This window comes from Furipterus horrens, unplaced genomic scaffold (genome assembly GCF_987537825.1).
Source record: "Furipterus horrens unplaced genomic scaffold, mFurHor1.1.pri manual_scaffold_5, whole genome shotgun sequence".
NCBI classification, from domain to species: Eukaryota; Metazoa; Chordata; class Mammalia; order Chiroptera; family Furipteridae; genus Furipterus; species Furipterus horrens.
This window is the reverse complement of record NW_028327175.1, coordinates 33,326,177-33,343,540: the sequence shown is the minus strand read 5'-3', so window position 1 is coordinate 33,343,540 and position 17,364 is coordinate 33,326,177. Positions and strand designations below refer to the sequence as shown.

General features: G+C 50.0%; 1 protein-coding gene and 1 long non-coding RNA gene across 4 annotated transcripts; one reads left to right on the top strand and one right to left on the bottom strand.

Annotated features, from left to right (window-relative positions):
* Nucleotides 1-1,975: 1,975 nt before the first annotated feature.
* Nucleotides 1,976-6,921, bottom strand: IRX2 (iroquois homeobox 2). 2 transcript variants are annotated; one of them, XM_090276244.1, is made up of 5 exons: nucleotides 6,390-6,921; nucleotides 4,583-4,985; nucleotides 3,543-4,283; nucleotides 2,697-2,772; nucleotides 1,976-2,042 (listed from the first exon to the last, which is right to left on the bottom strand). In XM_090276244.1, exons 1-4 carry the CDS (start codon nucleotides 6,636-6,638, stop codon nucleotides 2,720-2,722), a joined length of 1,446 nt encoding a protein of 481 aa, XP_090132370.1. In that variant the 5' UTR covers nucleotides 6,639-6,921; the 3' UTR covers nucleotides 1,976-2,042; nucleotides 2,697-2,719. The 2 variants fall into 2 exon arrangements, with proteins under 2 accessions (XP_090132370.1, XP_090132371.1); XM_090276245.1 differs by having other exon boundaries at nucleotides 3,543-4,262; nucleotides 6,390-6,919.
* LOC150008343 (uncharacterized) lies at nucleotides 5,973-10,556 on the top strand. 2 transcript variants are annotated; one of them, XR_016511111.1, is made up of 5 exons: nucleotides 5,974-6,494; nucleotides 7,334-7,459; nucleotides 7,621-7,728; nucleotides 7,897-7,994; nucleotides 10,166-10,556. It is a non-coding gene; the product is annotated as an uncharacterized LOC150008343 (long non-coding RNA). The 2 variants fall into 2 exon arrangements; XR_016511110.1 differs by having other exon boundaries at nucleotides 5,973-6,494; nucleotides 7,334-7,728.
* The last annotated feature ends 6,808 nt before the right edge of the window (nucleotides 10,557-17,364 follow it).

Below are 17,364 nucleotides of genomic sequence, written 5' to 3'. Positions count from 1 at the left end.
GAAGGAGAGAAAAATAGTTTTCTACCCCAAAGATTCACTTTAAGTCTGACATCCAAATGGTTACATATCCAAAACCAACAAAATGCCTAAGAAGTCGAGTCATAGAAAATTAAAAACTGCATCTGCTCCTTTTCACCACAACCGCTCCTTCCCACCGTCCCACCCTGTGTCCAGTTCACAGTCCCATGGCTTTGCTTCAGGTACCTAAGATTACTTTCAAATACCCTTTCTAACAAGACCCCAGCAAGAGGCCACTAATTTCTACTGCACAAAAAGCCACTGGAGAGAGATCCGTTTGTCAATATCAACTGGTCCAGCAATTTCCCATCCTCAGACACATGGGCCTATCTGAGCTGGCAGATGTTTAGACAAGATTTTATAAATTGTTCAATATCAGCCCATAATGAACCCCAACTGACCATTCCAAAGCAGCTAAAAGCACCCGGGACGCCCCCCGCTGGGATGCAATAATGTGCTCATGCTGCAGCATTATTAATCATGGAATAAAATAGATGAACCTCTTGAAAAATAAGTGTATGATTGATTAAAGGGCAATCTCAGGAGCTATTATTCTTGTTTTATAACCGTAAGTTATATTCACTCAATTTATCTTTGCAGAGGAAATAAATGATTGTTCATTTCTTTTCTGAAATTATATTATATGGATATCCATATAATTTTGCTGAAAATTAAAGTGACAGGTTTCCTGCTTTTATGATACTAATCAAAGGAAATATGTTACTTGACTACAAATTCTAGACTTGTCCTATAATTAGATAGTGAGTAACACAATAACAAGGCAATAGTCTAAGGATGTTTAAGCTTTTCTTTTCCCCCAGGGTAAAGGTGAAAGCCACTGAGAGGAAAATAAATCTCTCCTCCCAGTTTTTGCCTTGTGTTTAATGTGAGTTATATAAAAAGGAGAGTTAAGAAGTCATTCAATAAATCTGAATAATCTATGCCAATTTGGATAATTCAGGCTTTAAAATAAACAATTACTTCCATCAGTAATTTATGGTGGAGGTGTAACTCTCTATTATCCATGTTACCACAATTTTCTAGTTTACTGAGAAGGTTCAATAAGTCAAGATCAGAAATAAATATTAATTAAATGGATCCTAAAGCACAGGAGTGTCAGATTATTTTATTTTGTCAAGTATTTTTTTTTAAATTACACTAACAAGTATTTTGCATATTTAGAGCACAAAAATTTAATTTTGTTGTAATACATATGTATATAACTAATCTAAAATCATAGGTATCTCCCTATTGCTTATTTCTCTTTCATCTTTTTTATATGAGAAGAGGGAAATTATTTTACACATTATCATTAAAAAGCCTGTTTGAGGTCAGATCACCTGGGGGAGGGACTATATCACTGGGGCTCTCTACCCAATCACTCTTCTAAGAAAAAGGAGCCCCAAACACCATATTGCTGTAGTCTAGTCTGTTTTTATTTACAATTTAAGATATAAATTAGTAAAGAATTATTGTTAAACAACCAACAAAGATTGTATAACCAGCAATGTTCAAATAAAAACCAGGCAGAATTTATTTACAAAAAGTTTAGATTCCATTGCAATACAACTTGCATAAATTACTAGAAGCTTTATATCATTATAAAAATAAATATCAAATTTGTTTCCACTTTTTAAGTACTCAAGTTCTTCAATCACGTTTTATTTCTACTGTGTACATCTTTTACAAATAAATTGTACAGTAAATCCTATCACACCTATAGCATATATACCGTGGCAATGAAGTGATCAATTCAAGATATCCTGAGAAAAAAGATTGTTTTCAAAAGTCACACATACATTGGGGAAGCTATACTATGCCAACAAAATTCACGTATATCCAACAAAAGTCTGTTCCATTCGTTAGTCTGGGTTGACAGCGCTCTGTGGCTCCTTCTTTTACAGTGGCACAAGATGCGGTCCCGGTGAGAGAGCGGCTTTTTATATCTGTGTATTTATTAACTTGGGAAGAGAGAATGGCCTGCTGACTTTTTTTTTTTTTTCCAAAGCAATTGTGACACCTACCTGTGGACCAAGGAAAAAACCAAATCATCCCAAATCCTTCAGTTCCACATCTACATCATCACATTATAAAAAGGATTCATCTGAAAGGGTTCAGCCTCTTTCCCACCTTCAACTTATGTAATAAGTAATTTTGCCTATTTGTAAAACAGCTATTTTTTTTTTTTTTCAATAACTGCTGTGAGCCAGATGATCTGTAGGGTCCTATCTAGTCCATCTGGTCACAGGAGGATGGGCCTGCTAAAAGATGAGTGCTTCTTGTCTATCAGTCTTACTCTGCAAACATCTAGAAAGGCTTCTGATTCCAAGTTTCAGTAACACTAGCTCATCAAAGCAAATGTCTATTCTGTATCTAGCAGAGTAAAGAAACTCCATATTGCACACAAATTCTCAGGTTGAGAAAACAGTATATATATATTTATTCAATCCATTCCAGTTAAAGAAGTGATTCTTCAAAGCAGAACTTGAGGAGGGAGAAAAGTAGATTCTATAAAAGGGAACAAAATCCTCTCCCACTTAAAGGAAAAAGACCAAGAAGATTGCAATGCTGTCCTCAGATCCCATGACAAGAAGCAAGAAACAGTAAGTAAGTTTACAGAGCAATTGATGCAGGGAGGCTCCCCCAGGGTGGGCAGAAACACCAAAGTGCCCACTTACTTGCATTGCTGTGCTCGGCCCTTCTATAGGTAGGGCTGGACGCCCCCACCAACCACGGTGCAGCCCTCACTGGCATCTGTCAGGGGAGGGGGCAGTTAGTCAGAACCAACACCACAGCCATGTGTCTGCCAGACAGCAACACAGCCACCAGCCCGCACACCCAGGAATGTACACCCAGGAACACTCCCTGTATGGGGCAAATAGTTAGGGGAACCTGACTGTCTACTATGCTGCACTGTCCTGAGACACATTTTGCTCACATTTCTTAGTTCTCATTTCCTTACCCCCCTTGATCTCCTTTTATAGGTCTTATCAGCTCAAGGCCGAATTATGAGCAACAGAGGTGATACAGAGAAAGGAAGGGAAAGGAAAAAGGCTCTGGGAATCACTGGAACGTTTTGTTTCCTTCCAATCCAGGGAAGAAGGAGAGATTGTTAACAACAAAACACACGAAGCTGAAGCTCAGTCAGTGGGGAGACAAGCCGTAATTTGCATTTGGTGGCAGTTTATCTTTGCCAAACTAAAATTGCCATGTTGATTATGGCCATCACAATACATAAATGAATAAATAAACAAACAGTAAATAATAATGAGTAGGCCTCATTGCAAGGCAAGGATTGCCTTGCTCACCCCATCTCTTTTAGGAGTCATCATTCCCTTCACTTCTAACTTTTAGTCAAAGGGTGGTGCACTCACTTTTTTCCTTTCTCCTTTAAGTGACAAACGTTCCCCCTGTACAGTCACGGGTCAGGTCTCCAGGCCCCTTCCCCAGGTTTCTTGGGAGTGCTGACTGACCGGGGCCCGCTGGCTGTCCCTCCCAGAGGGCCCGCAGCCGCAGCAGCCTACCTTTCTTGGGCTCATAGCCGCTGCCCGGAGGCCGGTAGTGGGGCTCCAGTGGATGCGCGCCTGCCTTGCCGGCATCGCTGCCCGCCTTGGGCGCCGAGTGCAGCGCCTCTCCCGGACCTGAGGCCGCCGCGTTGTATCGCAGGAGCCCCTGGCCCTGCAGCGCCGCATTCAAGTTCCCGTAGTTTGTGTAGTTGCCATAGAAGGGCGACGTGTAGTAAAGGTGGCGGCCGAGCAGCGGGGACGCGGGATAGGGCGAGCCGCCGGGCGGCGCCCCGGACGAAGCGGGAGCTGCGACCGCGGGCAGCCCGGGCGGAAGGGAGCCCGGGCCCATGCTAGGTTGCTTGAGGTCCGACGTGGCGATCTCGGCCAGAGACCACAGCTTGGGTTTGCTGGCGGGCTGAGGCGCGCCCGGGGACGTCCGGCTGCCCAGGGGCGTCTTGCCGCCTCCGCCACCCCCACCGCGGGGCGCGGCCTCGGGCTGGGGGCTCAGCAACGGCGCCTCCACGCCAGTGAGCGGAGACGAGGTCACGGCCTTCGATGGTGCCAGGTCCCGCTCGCCCTCCTCTTCATCGTCCTCGTCGTCCTCCAGGTCGTCGTACTTATCCTTGCACTCGGAGCCCGATTCGCACAAGGGGTCCCCGGCACGACACGGCAGCTTCTCCCCGTCCGACTCGGCCGAGCAGGAGTGATCAGTGAGCGAGTCGACGTGGAGGCTGATCCCTGCAGGGGCGCGGACACCATCTGTGGCACGTGGAACAGCGCAGGCACCCAGGGCCCCTCTGCCCCACGTCCAGGCATACCAGGCCCTCCCATTACATTCCTCACCTCCACCCAGAACCTCCACAGCCTAGGGGGAGCACGGCCTTCCCGGAAGCAGCCCGATGGGTCGCTAGGCCCACTCGCTGCCAGGAGGCAGGGGCTCCAGGCTGGAACCTGGGCTGTCGCCGGGAGCGTCCTCCCCTCCCCTCCCTCAGCTCTGCACCCTGCCTGAGAAGAAAACTCACTCCCGAAGACCTAGAGCCAGCTGAGGCCTCGCTCACCTTCGTCTTCCGCCGATGTCTCGGTGCCCTCCTGCGCCTTATCCGGACTCTCCTTGCTCCGTGTCGCATCACTCTCCTCCTCGTCCTCGTCCTCGCTTTTGTTCCTCGGGGCCCACGTCATCTTGTTCTCCTTCTTGAGGCGCCGGCGCGCATTGGCGAACCAGGTGGAGACCTGCGTGAGGGTCATCTTGGTGATGATGGCCAGCATGATCTTCTCGCCCTTGGTGGGGTAGGGGTTCTTGCGGTGCTCATTGAGCCAGGCCTTGAGCGTTGCCGTGGCATCCCGAGTGGCATTCTTGCGGTACGCCGGGTCGTTGAGCTGGTAGGGGTAGGCCGCACTGCCGTACGGATGGTAGCTGATAGCACCCGTCATCCCAGTAGTGTGCGCGTCGTAGGGCGTGCCCTAGAACCGACAAGAGCCTGGTGATTGGGGTGCGCAGGTACCTGGCAGGCAACTGCCCGAAGGCGACTGCTTGGGCCGTCCGCGGCCGCCTTTCCCCCGGCGAAACGCCCGCGGCGGAGCCGCGCTTCCCGCAGCATCAGAGCAGGGGGAAAAAAAAAAAAAAAAAAAAAAAAACGCAGTCGGTTATTAAGGCCAGCTGTTGATCGCCAAAAAAAAAAAAAAAAAAAAAAAAAAGGGCGCTGCAGTTCTATTTGCAAAAAAATTTAACTATTTTACTTTCCTAAAATGGCATATCTTCTCCTGCAAAATCCCTAGGCCGCGAGTACAGACGCACGCAAACACGCTGGCACACAGAGGCCCGAAGATAGTTCCTTGATATCTAAATTTCTCTGGATTCTCAAGCGCTGCGGCCTCCCCCCTCCCCCTACCCCGCCCTTACATGGTTAAAAAACCACCCCAAGTCCCCACTCCGCTATTCACAGCTCCAAAGCTCCGCAAATCCAATTTGCAACTCAGAAGCCAGTCACCGTTTCGAATTCTTCAAATACGCGGTAATTAGCATTTTAATTCAGCCTTTAACGTTTAAATTCGAGGCATTTGCAGCCTTCACCAAGGCCCCTGCTACTCAGTTGCTGCCCTGGAATTCCGCCGAGGGCGGGCAGTGTCGACAACCCCTTAACAGCCTCAAATCGCCCGAAACGCGCTCTGCGGACACCGCCGCCGGACCCAGCAGCAAACCCGAGGCGCATGGGCCGACCCCGAGACCCGGGAGCAGGAGCAGCTTTCGGTGCCCAGGGGACCGAGAGGGCACTTGACGGGCCACATGCCCGCCGACACGTTTTTCGAAAGCACAGCCTGCGGTGCAGATTAAGAACCAGACCGAGACCGGCTGGGCCAGGCCCCGGAGCCCCCTGACTTATGCTTCCTCCCTCCCCCAACCCGGTGATCCCCAAGCCCCGCAAGTAACTGCTAAGCGCCCGGCAGACGCCCCGGAGGTCCCAGTGGCGCCGACCCTCGCGCCCTGCGCAGACAGAAGCCAGTCCCGAGCCCGCTCTGGACCCCTCGCTAAGCTTCGGTGCGTGAACTAAGGACAACCCACAACAGAACCCGATACCAGCGTAGTCTCACTTTCCAGGCTCTTTGGGAAAATTACCCCGAGAGCCTAAGGGAAGCGGCGAGGGTTCCGGTCAGGGTTCAAGCACATCGCCTGCCGGCCGCGCTGCCTCTCGCCCTGGACTCTGATCCAGCCAGCGGCGCGGCGGCCTGAGTCGGCTACTCGGGAGCCACCGCCCACGGCACGTTCCCCGCGCCCCCCGATCGCTGATCCCAGGCCCTCTCCGTCTGCGCCCCAATCAGGGTGCCCACGCCCGGGTGTCCCGCGTCCCCGCCCGCCCGCGCGGTTACCATGTAGGACGGGAAGCCAGCGGCGGCGGCGGCGGCGTCGGCCGAGTACTGCAGCGGGCTGCCGAAGCCAGTAGCCGCCTGCGCCGTGAAGGCCGCCGAGCCCGGGTAAGGGCTAAACGCAGAGCCCGACGCCGAGCGCGCCAGCTCCTCGCTGCGCGGCGCCGCCAGTGCCGAAGCGCCGTACGCCGGGCACGAGTAAAGCGCCAGCGAGCCGGGCGCCTGGTACAGGTAGCCCTGCGGGTAGGACATGGTGGGCGCGGGGCCCGCGTCACGCCGAGCAGCGGGCAAGGTTCGCGGCGCCCTCCATCCACGCCCGACCGGGGCGCGGCGCGGCGGTGGGCACGGGGGCGGCGGGCCGAGGCAGGCCGACCCGCGCACTAGCCCGGGCGGCCCGCGGGCCGGGGGAGCGGTGGGACGGCGGCAGTGGCAGCAGTGGCGGCGGCAGCGTGGAGCCAGTGGGCGCAGCCGCGCGCCAGGCCGGCGGTCGGGGTTTGGGGGAGTCTGGAGTCTGGAGTGAGGAGTTGAGGAAGGAGCGCTCGAGTTTCCGAGGGACATTGGAACGCCAAGCTGTCCGTCATGCGCTCATCTGCATATTCTGGTGCCCGCCCCATCCCTGGCTCCGCCTGCTCCACCAGATCCAGTTGCCCAGCCGCAGCTGGGGGAGGAGCCCGGAGCCAGGAGAGGAGGAGAGGAGAAAGCCGAGCTGAGGGGGGGCCGGAGCGGGGGAGGAAAGAGGAGGGAGGGACGCACAGGCTTTTGTGGCGCAGCCGCCTCGCGCGCAGCCCCGTCCCCGAGGCCCTTGGCCGCACAACCTGGAGGGGCCGAGCAGCGTGCCCGGCGCGAACCCCCTGCCACTCGTTTGTACTCCCAGCCGGGTCCCCCACTCCCGCCGTAGCCACATTCTCACCTCCCCCACCCACCCCTGCCACCCCGTCCCAATGCAGCCACTGGCCCGCCCCCAGCTCGGCACGCGAGGACTAGACAGAGGCCTCCGGCAGTCTGGCCAGGCTGGTAGGCTTGGTGGATGAGCACTCCGAGCCCCTCTCTTCACTCGGAACAGGCCCGCCCAGGTGACTGCGCGCCGGACCCCAGTGTCCCTGCCGACAGTTTACGGGATGATTGCAGGGGGCGGGGGTGGAAATGAAAGCACTGGCAGCTTGAGTCAACCTGGGGGTGGCGTACGTGGCTCTTACTTTCACCTTCCCGGGTCTACCCTGCTTCACTGTGGGAGGCGCCCCGCGTGGCCTCACGTCTGGTCGCCTGCCCCGCGCTCCCAGCCTGTCCCCGCGGGACCCGGATCCCGGGCGCCTTCGCTGCGAACTGCCAGGAGAGGCCTGAGGTGAGCCTTCTGCCCGGAAGTCCGTGATGGAGACTCGGGTCCATGGGTGTTAGCATTTTCCGACGTTGGGAATGTTTTAGCACACGTTGCCAGTGTTTCACCCTCCCCCAAAGGGTTTTGTCTTAAAAACTTGAGTTCTCTTTCGGATTTGTGTTGTAAAACACTCAGGAGAATGACTGCCATGGACAGACAGACAGACCGCCTGTGACAGGACGTGAAGCTAAGGACCGGTGGCTCGGGAGCAGTCGGCAGCGCAGGTAGCTCAGGTAACACGCGGCTCGGGAGGTGCCTCGCGGGGCCTAGGGATCGAGATGCTTAGCTATGGAAACCCGGAACCCCCCCACCCCCCCAATCCTCATTCCTCCTCCACCTCTCGCACATCGGGGTCCCGCGGAAGAGGAGGCCAAGAATCACCAAGGGGAACTCTCGCTCCACAGGGAGTCTGGTGTGTGCCGGCATGAGTGGGGGCGCCCACCCAACAGGTGCCTCTTCCTCGGAGGCCATCTCGGGTGGGTGACCTGTAGGAAGAGAACACCTTAGGTGGGAGTCCCGCCCTACAGCTCTCATTCCCCCACACCTCTCCCGTCCCCTAACCAACACCCATTCCCCAGCCCTGTTGGCTCTGCAACTCTCTTAACGGACTCGTTCATGGAGTATTCTTTGGGTAGCTAGGCGAGGCTGCAGCGCAGGATCGTGAGGCTCCAGCTATCAGCCTGGTCTCACGCGGAACGTTCAAGTCACAGGCAGTTTGATCGTGCCTGGATCCAAGGGAACCAGTGGCAAATTGTACTCCTTGACCCGCAGGCGTGTCACTCCTGGTTGGTGCGGTCCAGGCAGTTACACTAGCCATCTTCCTCTGCTAGCCACCAACCCGTCCGTCCTTCACCAGCCTTCACATTCCGGGGGGGCCCCTTCCCCCCCCCACTATTCCTACAGACCACTGCCCTGCCCCCTCTATCCATCAATCTTCACTTCGCCCCCTAGCACAGCACCCCACCACCACCACTCCCCTCGAACACACCACTTCCCACGCACTTTGGGCCTCTGCAAAGATCCAGCAGAGGCGGTCCAACAATGCTTCCATCCCAAGTGGGACGTCCGAATTAAGTGCAGGGCCGATATTTTAAATCAATTATTGTACGGAGAAAAAGGAAAAAGAAAGAGAGTGGGAGAGAGGCCTCAGCCACCCTGTGGAGCATGCCAGTGACAGGATCTATGACATTTGGTCTTTCTGGAGGGAATTTGACCAGGAAGAAGCTGTAAATGAGTCGTGCACACTTGGATGTCAAGCACAGGCAGCAACAGATCAGATTGCAGCCTTTTGGTTCTCTTCCATTTAAATAGTTTAAGTGAAGAAAATCAGGTCTAATTTTTTATCTCCAAGAAGGACTGGCCTCGATAATTTCCATTTCTAAAGACCAGTTCCTGCTGTGGTTCATTAGCATTTGGGGCTCGGCCCCTTGCCCTCCCTCCCTCTCCCCCTACTGAGCTCTGCCAAGGGCAGAAAAGAAAACAGCGAATTATTACAAAAACATCCCCAGTTTGGAGCAAGAGAGTATGCTCAGAATACACTCGATTTTGACATCAATTAAGTGTCTAACCAGACAAGTGCACGTGGCTTTGGAGGGTCTCCCCGTTGCCCAGGGTGCGTATCCAGAAACACTGCCTGCTCCCTCTCTGCTCAGTGCTGCTGATTCTAAAGACAGCCTCTTCCTGAGTGTATTTTTCCCCCCAGCAATTACACTCCTCCACCGAAATCTAAATTTTCCATTCTGCTGCCTGCTACTAATAAAAACCGTCTACCTTGCACTATTAAACAGTCGAATCGCACTACATGCCGTTTTTATTGGTAGTGACTGTAGCAAATTAAAATGCCTACGCAGAGACATTAAAACTCACGGTCTGCATTGTTACTGGAATATATAACTCCGTTTCGATTTAAAGCTCCCTGATTTTGTAAAATCACTTTTCCTTTTCTTAGATTAAAGTTGGCTTGGCCTTCTTTTTGAAAAATCAATCGAAAAGACACGCGGCAAGGGTCGTGGCCAAACGTAGTGGCTCCGTGCACGGCCGCCTGCGAGGGTGGCCTGGACTTGCTCGCACGGCTTGTCCCGGCCCTGCGGGGAACGCCGTTCCGGGGGAGCAGGGACCTGGATGCGCGGCTTACGGGCGCAGAGAGGCATTCGGGCGGGCGGAGCGCCAGGGAGGGTCTGGTACTTTGCTTCTGCTTCTTTCCAGTTACTGTCCGGGCTAGAATGATAGGAAACCGGCAGGCATTCGAGGCAAACCGAGGAACTGCCTCGACAGGGCGTGCACTTGCAGCAACTGAGTGGGCCATGTGCACTTGCAGATTGACAGTGCCCCCTTCCCTCCCCTGTGTGTGCACTTTTAAAAAAGCAGTTTAACACAGTCCCATTTTTGTTTCTTGCCCCCACAGTGGCCGCTGCACATAGAACGAGGTGGCCCGGACGTGGGCGTTTCAAGGAGCCGAGTTCCCCGAGAGGCCAAGCCGTGAGAAACGCCAGAAACGCGTCCAGGACCCCAGGGCTCTCCTGGAGAGCGGCAGCCACGGGCCCAGGCACTCTGCACAGGCGGCACGACCTGACTCCTTCAGCCGCGGGGAGGCCGGCGAGGCGCAGGCCCGAAGTCACGCTCTCGGGCGGCGAGGGGGCGCTGTGGCCCGCCGCTGCGGCCTCATCCCTGCAAAGATGGCCCCAGCCACCAACGGGTAGTGACGCGCTCCTGCCCGGGCTCGACTTACCTCTTCCCATGTAGGTTTAATTCGGGGAAGAAGAACAATTTTATCAGACATTGCAATAAAACCTACTCAGCACACGACCTTTTTCTCATTGTCTTATTACCCTGGGCTTCGCTGGACTTTGTAAGATCTTGGGGTGAATATTTTGGTGTGTGTAATTTTTTTGTCAATTAGGATTAATATATAAATTTTACATGGGTTCTCCTTAATGGGGACTATTTAATACGTGAGAAGTTTCAGTGTATCAAAGCATATTCCTACTGCATTCCTAATGAAGGTCCCTCCTGTTCCAGGACCTCCTGGCTGTTTGTAGAGGGAATGACAGCAAAGAAGAAAAAATGCAAGGACAGTGAGGAGTGTGGTACTGCATTTTTTTCTTTTCTTTCTTTCTTCTTTTTCTCTCTCTCTTTCTCTCTCAATCTCCGAAATATGTCTCTATAAGTTGTATAAAATTTAAGTCAAAATGAAAAGTATCTTTCAGGCGTGGTGTCGGCCCGCCCTCTAGGCATTTGATGAGCATGTTTTGTAGGGTTTCGAATGCATCGGTGTTCCCAGAGTCCCCCAAGAAGCTTCAGATGCTGCCACGTGCGCCTGGAAAACACGTGCAGAGGGGACACTGCACAGTCTGAGGGGTCCCCGCCGTTCCTGTCCTGAAGCTCTGAGCGGAAATGCAGCTCGAAGTTTTTATACTCCGAGGCCTGGGCGGTTCTGGGAGCGCCTCGGGCCACTCGGAGGGGACTGAGACTGGGGAGGTTCCCAGACGGCGGTCGCGCTCCCTCTTCACATTCTAAAACCCGACTTCTCACTTCCTGGGCTCCTCCTCGTCTAACTGACTCTATAGGTCTTAATTACGGCGAGGTATCTTCCTTGCTGATTTCCGCCTCCACCCCCTCAACGAATTTTCTTTAGTGGGCAGCACGACTCCCATCCTCCCCAGCAATGACCCGCGTCCAACGTGCATCCTGAAGTTTCTCTCCCTTCTGCGCCCAGAGAATCCTCATCTCGCCTTTCTCGGCATCACGAGGACGCTCCGTCCTTTCACCTCTCCTCCCGTCCCTCCTCTCGTCGCCCCTTGGCCAGGTTCCCCGGTCCGAACAGGCTCCGCGTGCTCTGGCCCCGTGCTTCGGGTCCGCGTGTGCCCAGCCGGCTTCCGCGGCCCTGAACTGGGAGGGTGCGCGGTGCGGGGCAGGGGAGCGCGAGAAGAAGAAGAAAGAGGGACCGGCCGGGGACTGGACAGGTCAGAGTTCCTTTACGGGTTGGAGTCACAGGAGACCCGTTTCCACAGCAGCGAAGACCTGAGAGCCCCGTTCTTCATCTGCGCTTGTTTGGAAAAAGGAAAGTTGGAAGGCTGCGGCTTTTCACCTTTACACCCGCACACGCGGGCAGGCGCCAACCCTCAAACAGAACTACGCTGACACAGGCGCGCGCGCATGCTTCACAGAGAGGTCCGCGCCGCGCCGTTGCAGCCATTCGGGGCGAGTGGAAACAGATGAAGAGTTGTCAGGTTTGTGTGTGTGTGTGTTTAATGTTTCTGCAAGACTGTCTTTGGAAGAAGTTAGCTCACCCCCGTCTCTCGCCCCGCTGGCAGCTGCTCCATCGCTCTGTGCTCACTGTTTTAAACACCGGAGCGCACCTTCGAGGTGGTCACGGCATTTTCGGGTGTGAGCGCCCAGAAGGGCTCAGAGACCGCAGGAGGCCGCTCTGATCCGGCGGGAACAGGTAGGACTTCTCGCCCACAAGAAAACATTAAAGAAAAATTTTCTCCAGTTTTTTGAATATTACTTTTATATAACAAGTGAGGCTCTCCAGCGCGTTTGTCTGGGGCCCTGTTTCACAACCTTTGGCTAACATTAATTTGCTTTCTGTCCCCCAGATCACCAATTCGGCAGCATTTTCGTCACGCCCACTTGCCGCCCTGCCCTTCCAGGACACTCTGGCACATTCTGACACACCAGGGATTGTGTAGGTAAGGAAAGGGAGGGTATTTTATTTTGTTTTTCCCTTTTAAAAACTAGAGGAAAGCAGAAAGAAAAATTTGACAAATGTGATTGTATTAAAAGTAAAAACTTAAGTTGAACAGAAAATGAATTTCAGACACTGACCCTGAGAGAAGAGAATATGCAGTATTTATAAGTGACAGATACTGCTGTGCGAATCCAGAAGAATTCTAACAGTGTGTGAGGACATGACACCCAGTGGAAAATGGGTCAGGGACAGGCACAGGCCCTCTGCACTGAGAACTAAAATGCCTTGTACCAGAGCTGCACACCCTCACTAGTGATGGGAGAACTTCCAGACAGTTGTAAAATTGCCACTTTACACCCCCTGGATGACACCCACCAGGCCCGGGGTGTGCAGAGCCCGGCAGCTCCCTCTCTCTGCTAAGCTATAAAGCTTAAATGGCTATAAAGAAGTTAGGGAGATGTGGCAACAAATGAAAGAGCAGGAGATGCCCACATCCTGTCACCCTGCAACTCCTGGGCTCATTGTCCACCACAGAGAAAATGCCAAGCACAGCGTGTGCAGCATTGTTTGCAAAGTGCAAGACTGGACACCTCCTGAATGGCAATCAGGAGAGGCCTGGGTAAAGAATGGGGCATATTTCATGGAACAGAATGTTCCCTGGGGCTGAAAGTGAGAGAAGTAGCTCCACTTGTATCAACATGAATAAGTCCTGAGAGTGTAAAGTTAGGGGGGAAAAGTAATAATTAAAAAGAAGGATGCAGAGATGATGGTGCTGATGATAGAATTTTATAAACAACAGTGAGCTATTTACAGGCAGGGGGAGGGGCTGCAGTAAGATGTAAAAGGATCCTCTCCCCTTTCAGCATACTAAGAGCCCCTGAGAAGTGGTGTGGGAAGAGTGGGGTCAACTGTGTTAGCAATATTTTATTTCTGAGAAATACATCTGAAATAAATGACAAAAATGTAATTGCTAGTAACTTTGAATGATAGTTACCTAGGGTTATATTTTTTATCCATATTTCTATGGTGTGAAAATATTTTGTGTCTTGAAAATTAAAATAAAAAATAAGTACTCGTGTTTAAAAGGGCAGAAGTGTAAGTTCTTTCTTTTTAAAAAAATCCTTTAACATTTACACTTTTCATTCCTTTCTTCCTCTCTCTATTACCCCACCCTTCAAAAAATATAAAAGTGTCCTGGATCTGCAATCTAGAGCTTTAAACTGATAGTTGCTTGTGTGCATTCTTATGCCATTTACCCAAAGCATGGCAGGAAAGACAATTTCCTAGGCAGGGTGCAGGGGCCTGGCCACTGGCTCTGTTCATGATGGCATATCCCTCTGGAAGTGAAGGGTGGGCCTGGATGCGGCCTGGCTTCCAATGGGCCACCTGAATATCTCTGTCAGGGCATGATATTCCTTAACTCTGTGTGGAAGCCTGTACCTTCTCTTTATATCACAGTGAACATATTTTACACATTCAAATCAAAATCACAGAGAGGGGCTGTGAGAAGACAGAAATAAAAGGCTGAGGAGAGGGGCAGAACACAGCCTGGAAGGGAAAAGAGAAGAGGCAGCATAGGCAGCAGGGAGGGAGGAGGAATCCAGGCTTGTGGCAGGCCCTCTGGCTCACACCTCCTCTCTCTCAGAATAAAAGGCCATGCATTTTTGGCCCCTTAGCTCTTTCTAAAAGCAATTCACTCCCTGCCCTCATTCTCCCCACTGAAGCCTGAGAAATCCGGATCTTCAAATACAAATCTACTTAGAGACTTTGCACAGAGAAAGAGTCCTTGAGGCTCAGTCCTGCAGCCAGACCTCATTACATGATTACACGTGTGTCATTCTATTCTTCAACCTGTTCAGAGCCAGGCTGAAAGAAGAGCACTATTTTCTGGGAACCACCAAGCTTCCAAAGATTCCTACATGGCCAAAAGCCTCTGGGGCTTGCATCTTCCAGCTGTCGGGGTGGCTGCACCCTACTCTCTGCTCAGGGTACCCTGGCCCACCTGCCCTTCCAACTATAGCCACACTTTCTCTCACTCTTGACCTCTACAGGTTGCTTCCCACCATCAGCTCCTTCTCCATAGTTCTCATTCACCCTTTCTCCTTGGAGCCCAGAGGTGCCAGTGTTAGTCTGTGATGATTCTCTCACCTCAGTCCTACCCCTGGTTCTAAGCCTGGCAAGTCCTGGGCACTTGACAAATATTAAGTGAGTGAATGAATGAATGGCTTGCTCTTGGTTGCTGGCCTTTACTTGTAAAAGGCACAGCAGTATGTTGCGGGATAGAAGCAAAAATCAATGAGGACATTTGCTTACATTTCAGCCCTGCTTCTCCCCTGGAGATAGCTCTGCACCTGAGCAGCATGGACCACACATAATCCAGGCAAATTAGATCTCTCCCCAAGATCCTTGGCTTTCCTGTATAAAGCACCATCTATTCTTTATGTTAAATTTTAAGGTTCAATAGATATGCACATTTTAAAAAAATTAGTTTTTAAAATAAATTTTTGAGTTAGCAGTCTGCTCAAAACCTTGCATTCCTTGAAGAAAGAGAGCATGCATTTTTTTTTTTTTTTGGTTTACATCTCAAATGACCTGCCCAGTTCCCAGCACATCACAGATGCTCAACACAATTAGCGCAGTGAATAAATGAATGCATGTTAGCATTTGGAAAAAAGGAAACTTGAACAAACCCAAACTGATAATATTTTCAGAAGAAAATTCAGAGTGCAAGTTATAATATTTAAAACATAGTTAGATTTTAGCAAGGTTTTTGTGGGCATAGAAAAGATCATTCTAAATTTTATTTTTTAAAGCATGGCCCTTAGAATAGCTAAAACAGTTTTGACAAAGAAGAATAAAGTGTGAAGAACCTATCTACCCTATTTCAAGATATTACATGGCTCCAGGAATCAAGAAAATGTGATGTTGGTGGAGGGTTGGGTATGTAGAGCACTGGAACAGAAGAGAACCCAGAACACACCCATACAAATATTACTGGCTTATTTTGACCAAGAAACAACTCAATGAAGGAAAGTTAGTTTTCTTGACAAATGGTTCTGGAGCAATTGGACTTTAATAAGCAAAAATAAAAACCAGCCAACAAACAATAAACCTCAACTCAAATTTCACCTTATACAATAACTAAAAATGGATGACAGACTTACTTAAATGTAAAATTAAAAAAAAAAAAACTTTTAGAAAAACAAGGAGAAAATCTTCAAAATCTAGGACTAGACAAATAATTCTTAATACCAGACACAAAAAGCACAATTCATAAAAGGGAAGTTTGATGAATTGGACTTCATTCAAATTTAAAACTTTTGTTCCGTGAAAGATCCTGCTAAGAGAATGATAAAACAAGTGTCAGACTGCAAGGAAATACTTACAAACCATGTATTCAACAAAAGACTAGTATCTAGAATATATAAAGAATATTCACATTTCAACAGTAAAACAAAACAACAAAAACAATTCCAATTAGAATTTGGGCAAAAGACATTTCACCAAAGAGGATATAGAGATGGCAAATAAGCAAATGAAATGATGCTTAACATCATTAGACATCAAGAAAATGCAAACTGAAACCACAGTGAGATGTATGCTACTATCAGATTGGCTAAAAAAGAAAAAAAAAAGTGACAACATCAAATGCTGGTGAAAATTCAAGGAAATTAGATCATTTATATACATTGCTGGTGTGAATATAAAATGGTACATTCACTCTGGAAAGCAGTTTGGCAGTTTCTTATAAAACTTGCAACTGCAATCTGGTGACTGCATTCTTGGACATTGGTCTGAAAGAATGCATACATGGCCTATACATAGCAGCTTTATCTGAAATATACACAGACAGGAACCAACCCAAATGTCTTCCAGCTGCTCAGCTGTGCACAGGAGTGAGCTATTGGTCCACACAACTTGAATGGATCTCCAGAGAGTGAGGCTAAAGGATAAAACCAATCCTGTATGATTCTGCTCATAGAACATTTTTGAAATGATGAAATTTAAAAAATGGAAAATAATTTTGTGTTTACCAGGGCTTAAAAACAAAGGTGTGGGAGTTGTAGGTGGCAGGAGAGAGGTGGACCTATTTATAAAGGCAGCAGGAGGAGTCCTTGTGCTAATGTGAGTGTTCAGGACATTGACCTCTTGTGTTTTCAGAGATTTTCAGGAGAGTAATAGGAAATGAAGGCTGGAAAATATGTGAGGTCTATAATATACAATATGTGATACCCCTCTGAGCACATGAAGAGAGGGCACATGACAAGGTAACAGTAGAGATGAAACCTCTGAAGATGCAAAGCCAGGAGCTATCTCAGTATTTGTGCTCTAAGGGGACTGTGGTGTAAATGGGAAGAAGCTGCACAAGTTCAAGTCAGACACAGTGATGTACTGGCAGCTCTAATAAGGAACCTTTCTTTCTCTCTCTCTTTCTTTCTCTTCCTCTCTCTCTCTTTCTTTCTCTCTCTCTTTCTTTCTCTCTCCCTTTCTTTCTTTCTTTCTTTCTTTCTTTCTTTCTTTCTTTCTTTCTTTCTTTCTTTCTTTCTTTTTTTCTTTCTTTCTTTCTTTCTTTCTTCTTTTATCCTCACTGGAGGACACTTTTCCACTGCTTTTAGAGAAAGAGGAAGGGAGAGAGGTAGGGAGAGAGAAAATATCAAGGTGAGAGAGAAACACTGATCGGATGCCTCCCACAGGCATGCAGACTGGGATCGAACTCACAACATTTTGGTTCCGGGAACGATGCTCCAACCAATTGAGCCACACTGACCAAGGCTAATAGGGAACATTTCTGCATTGTTCTTTTATTCTAAGGGAGGTCTATCAAAGTGATGCCCTCCCAGGGCTGCTCAGTTCTTATGGCAGCGGTTTGGCCAGGACCATTCTTCTTTTTCTTTTTTAAAATAATTTATTTG

Coding starts and splice junctions, on each gene's coding strand:
- IRX2 (XM_090276244.1), bottom strand. CDS start 6,638: ATGTCCTACCCGCAGGGCTACCTGTACCAGGCGCCCGGCTCGCTGGCG. Junction 4,986..6,389: donor CTGGCTTCCCGTCCTACATG/GTAACCGCGCGG, acceptor TGTCGGTTCTAG/GGCACGCCCTACGACGCGCA. Junction 4,284..4,582: donor GACATCGGCGGAAGACGAAG/GTGAGCGAGGCC, acceptor CACGTGCCACAG/ATGGTGTCCGCGCCCCTGCA.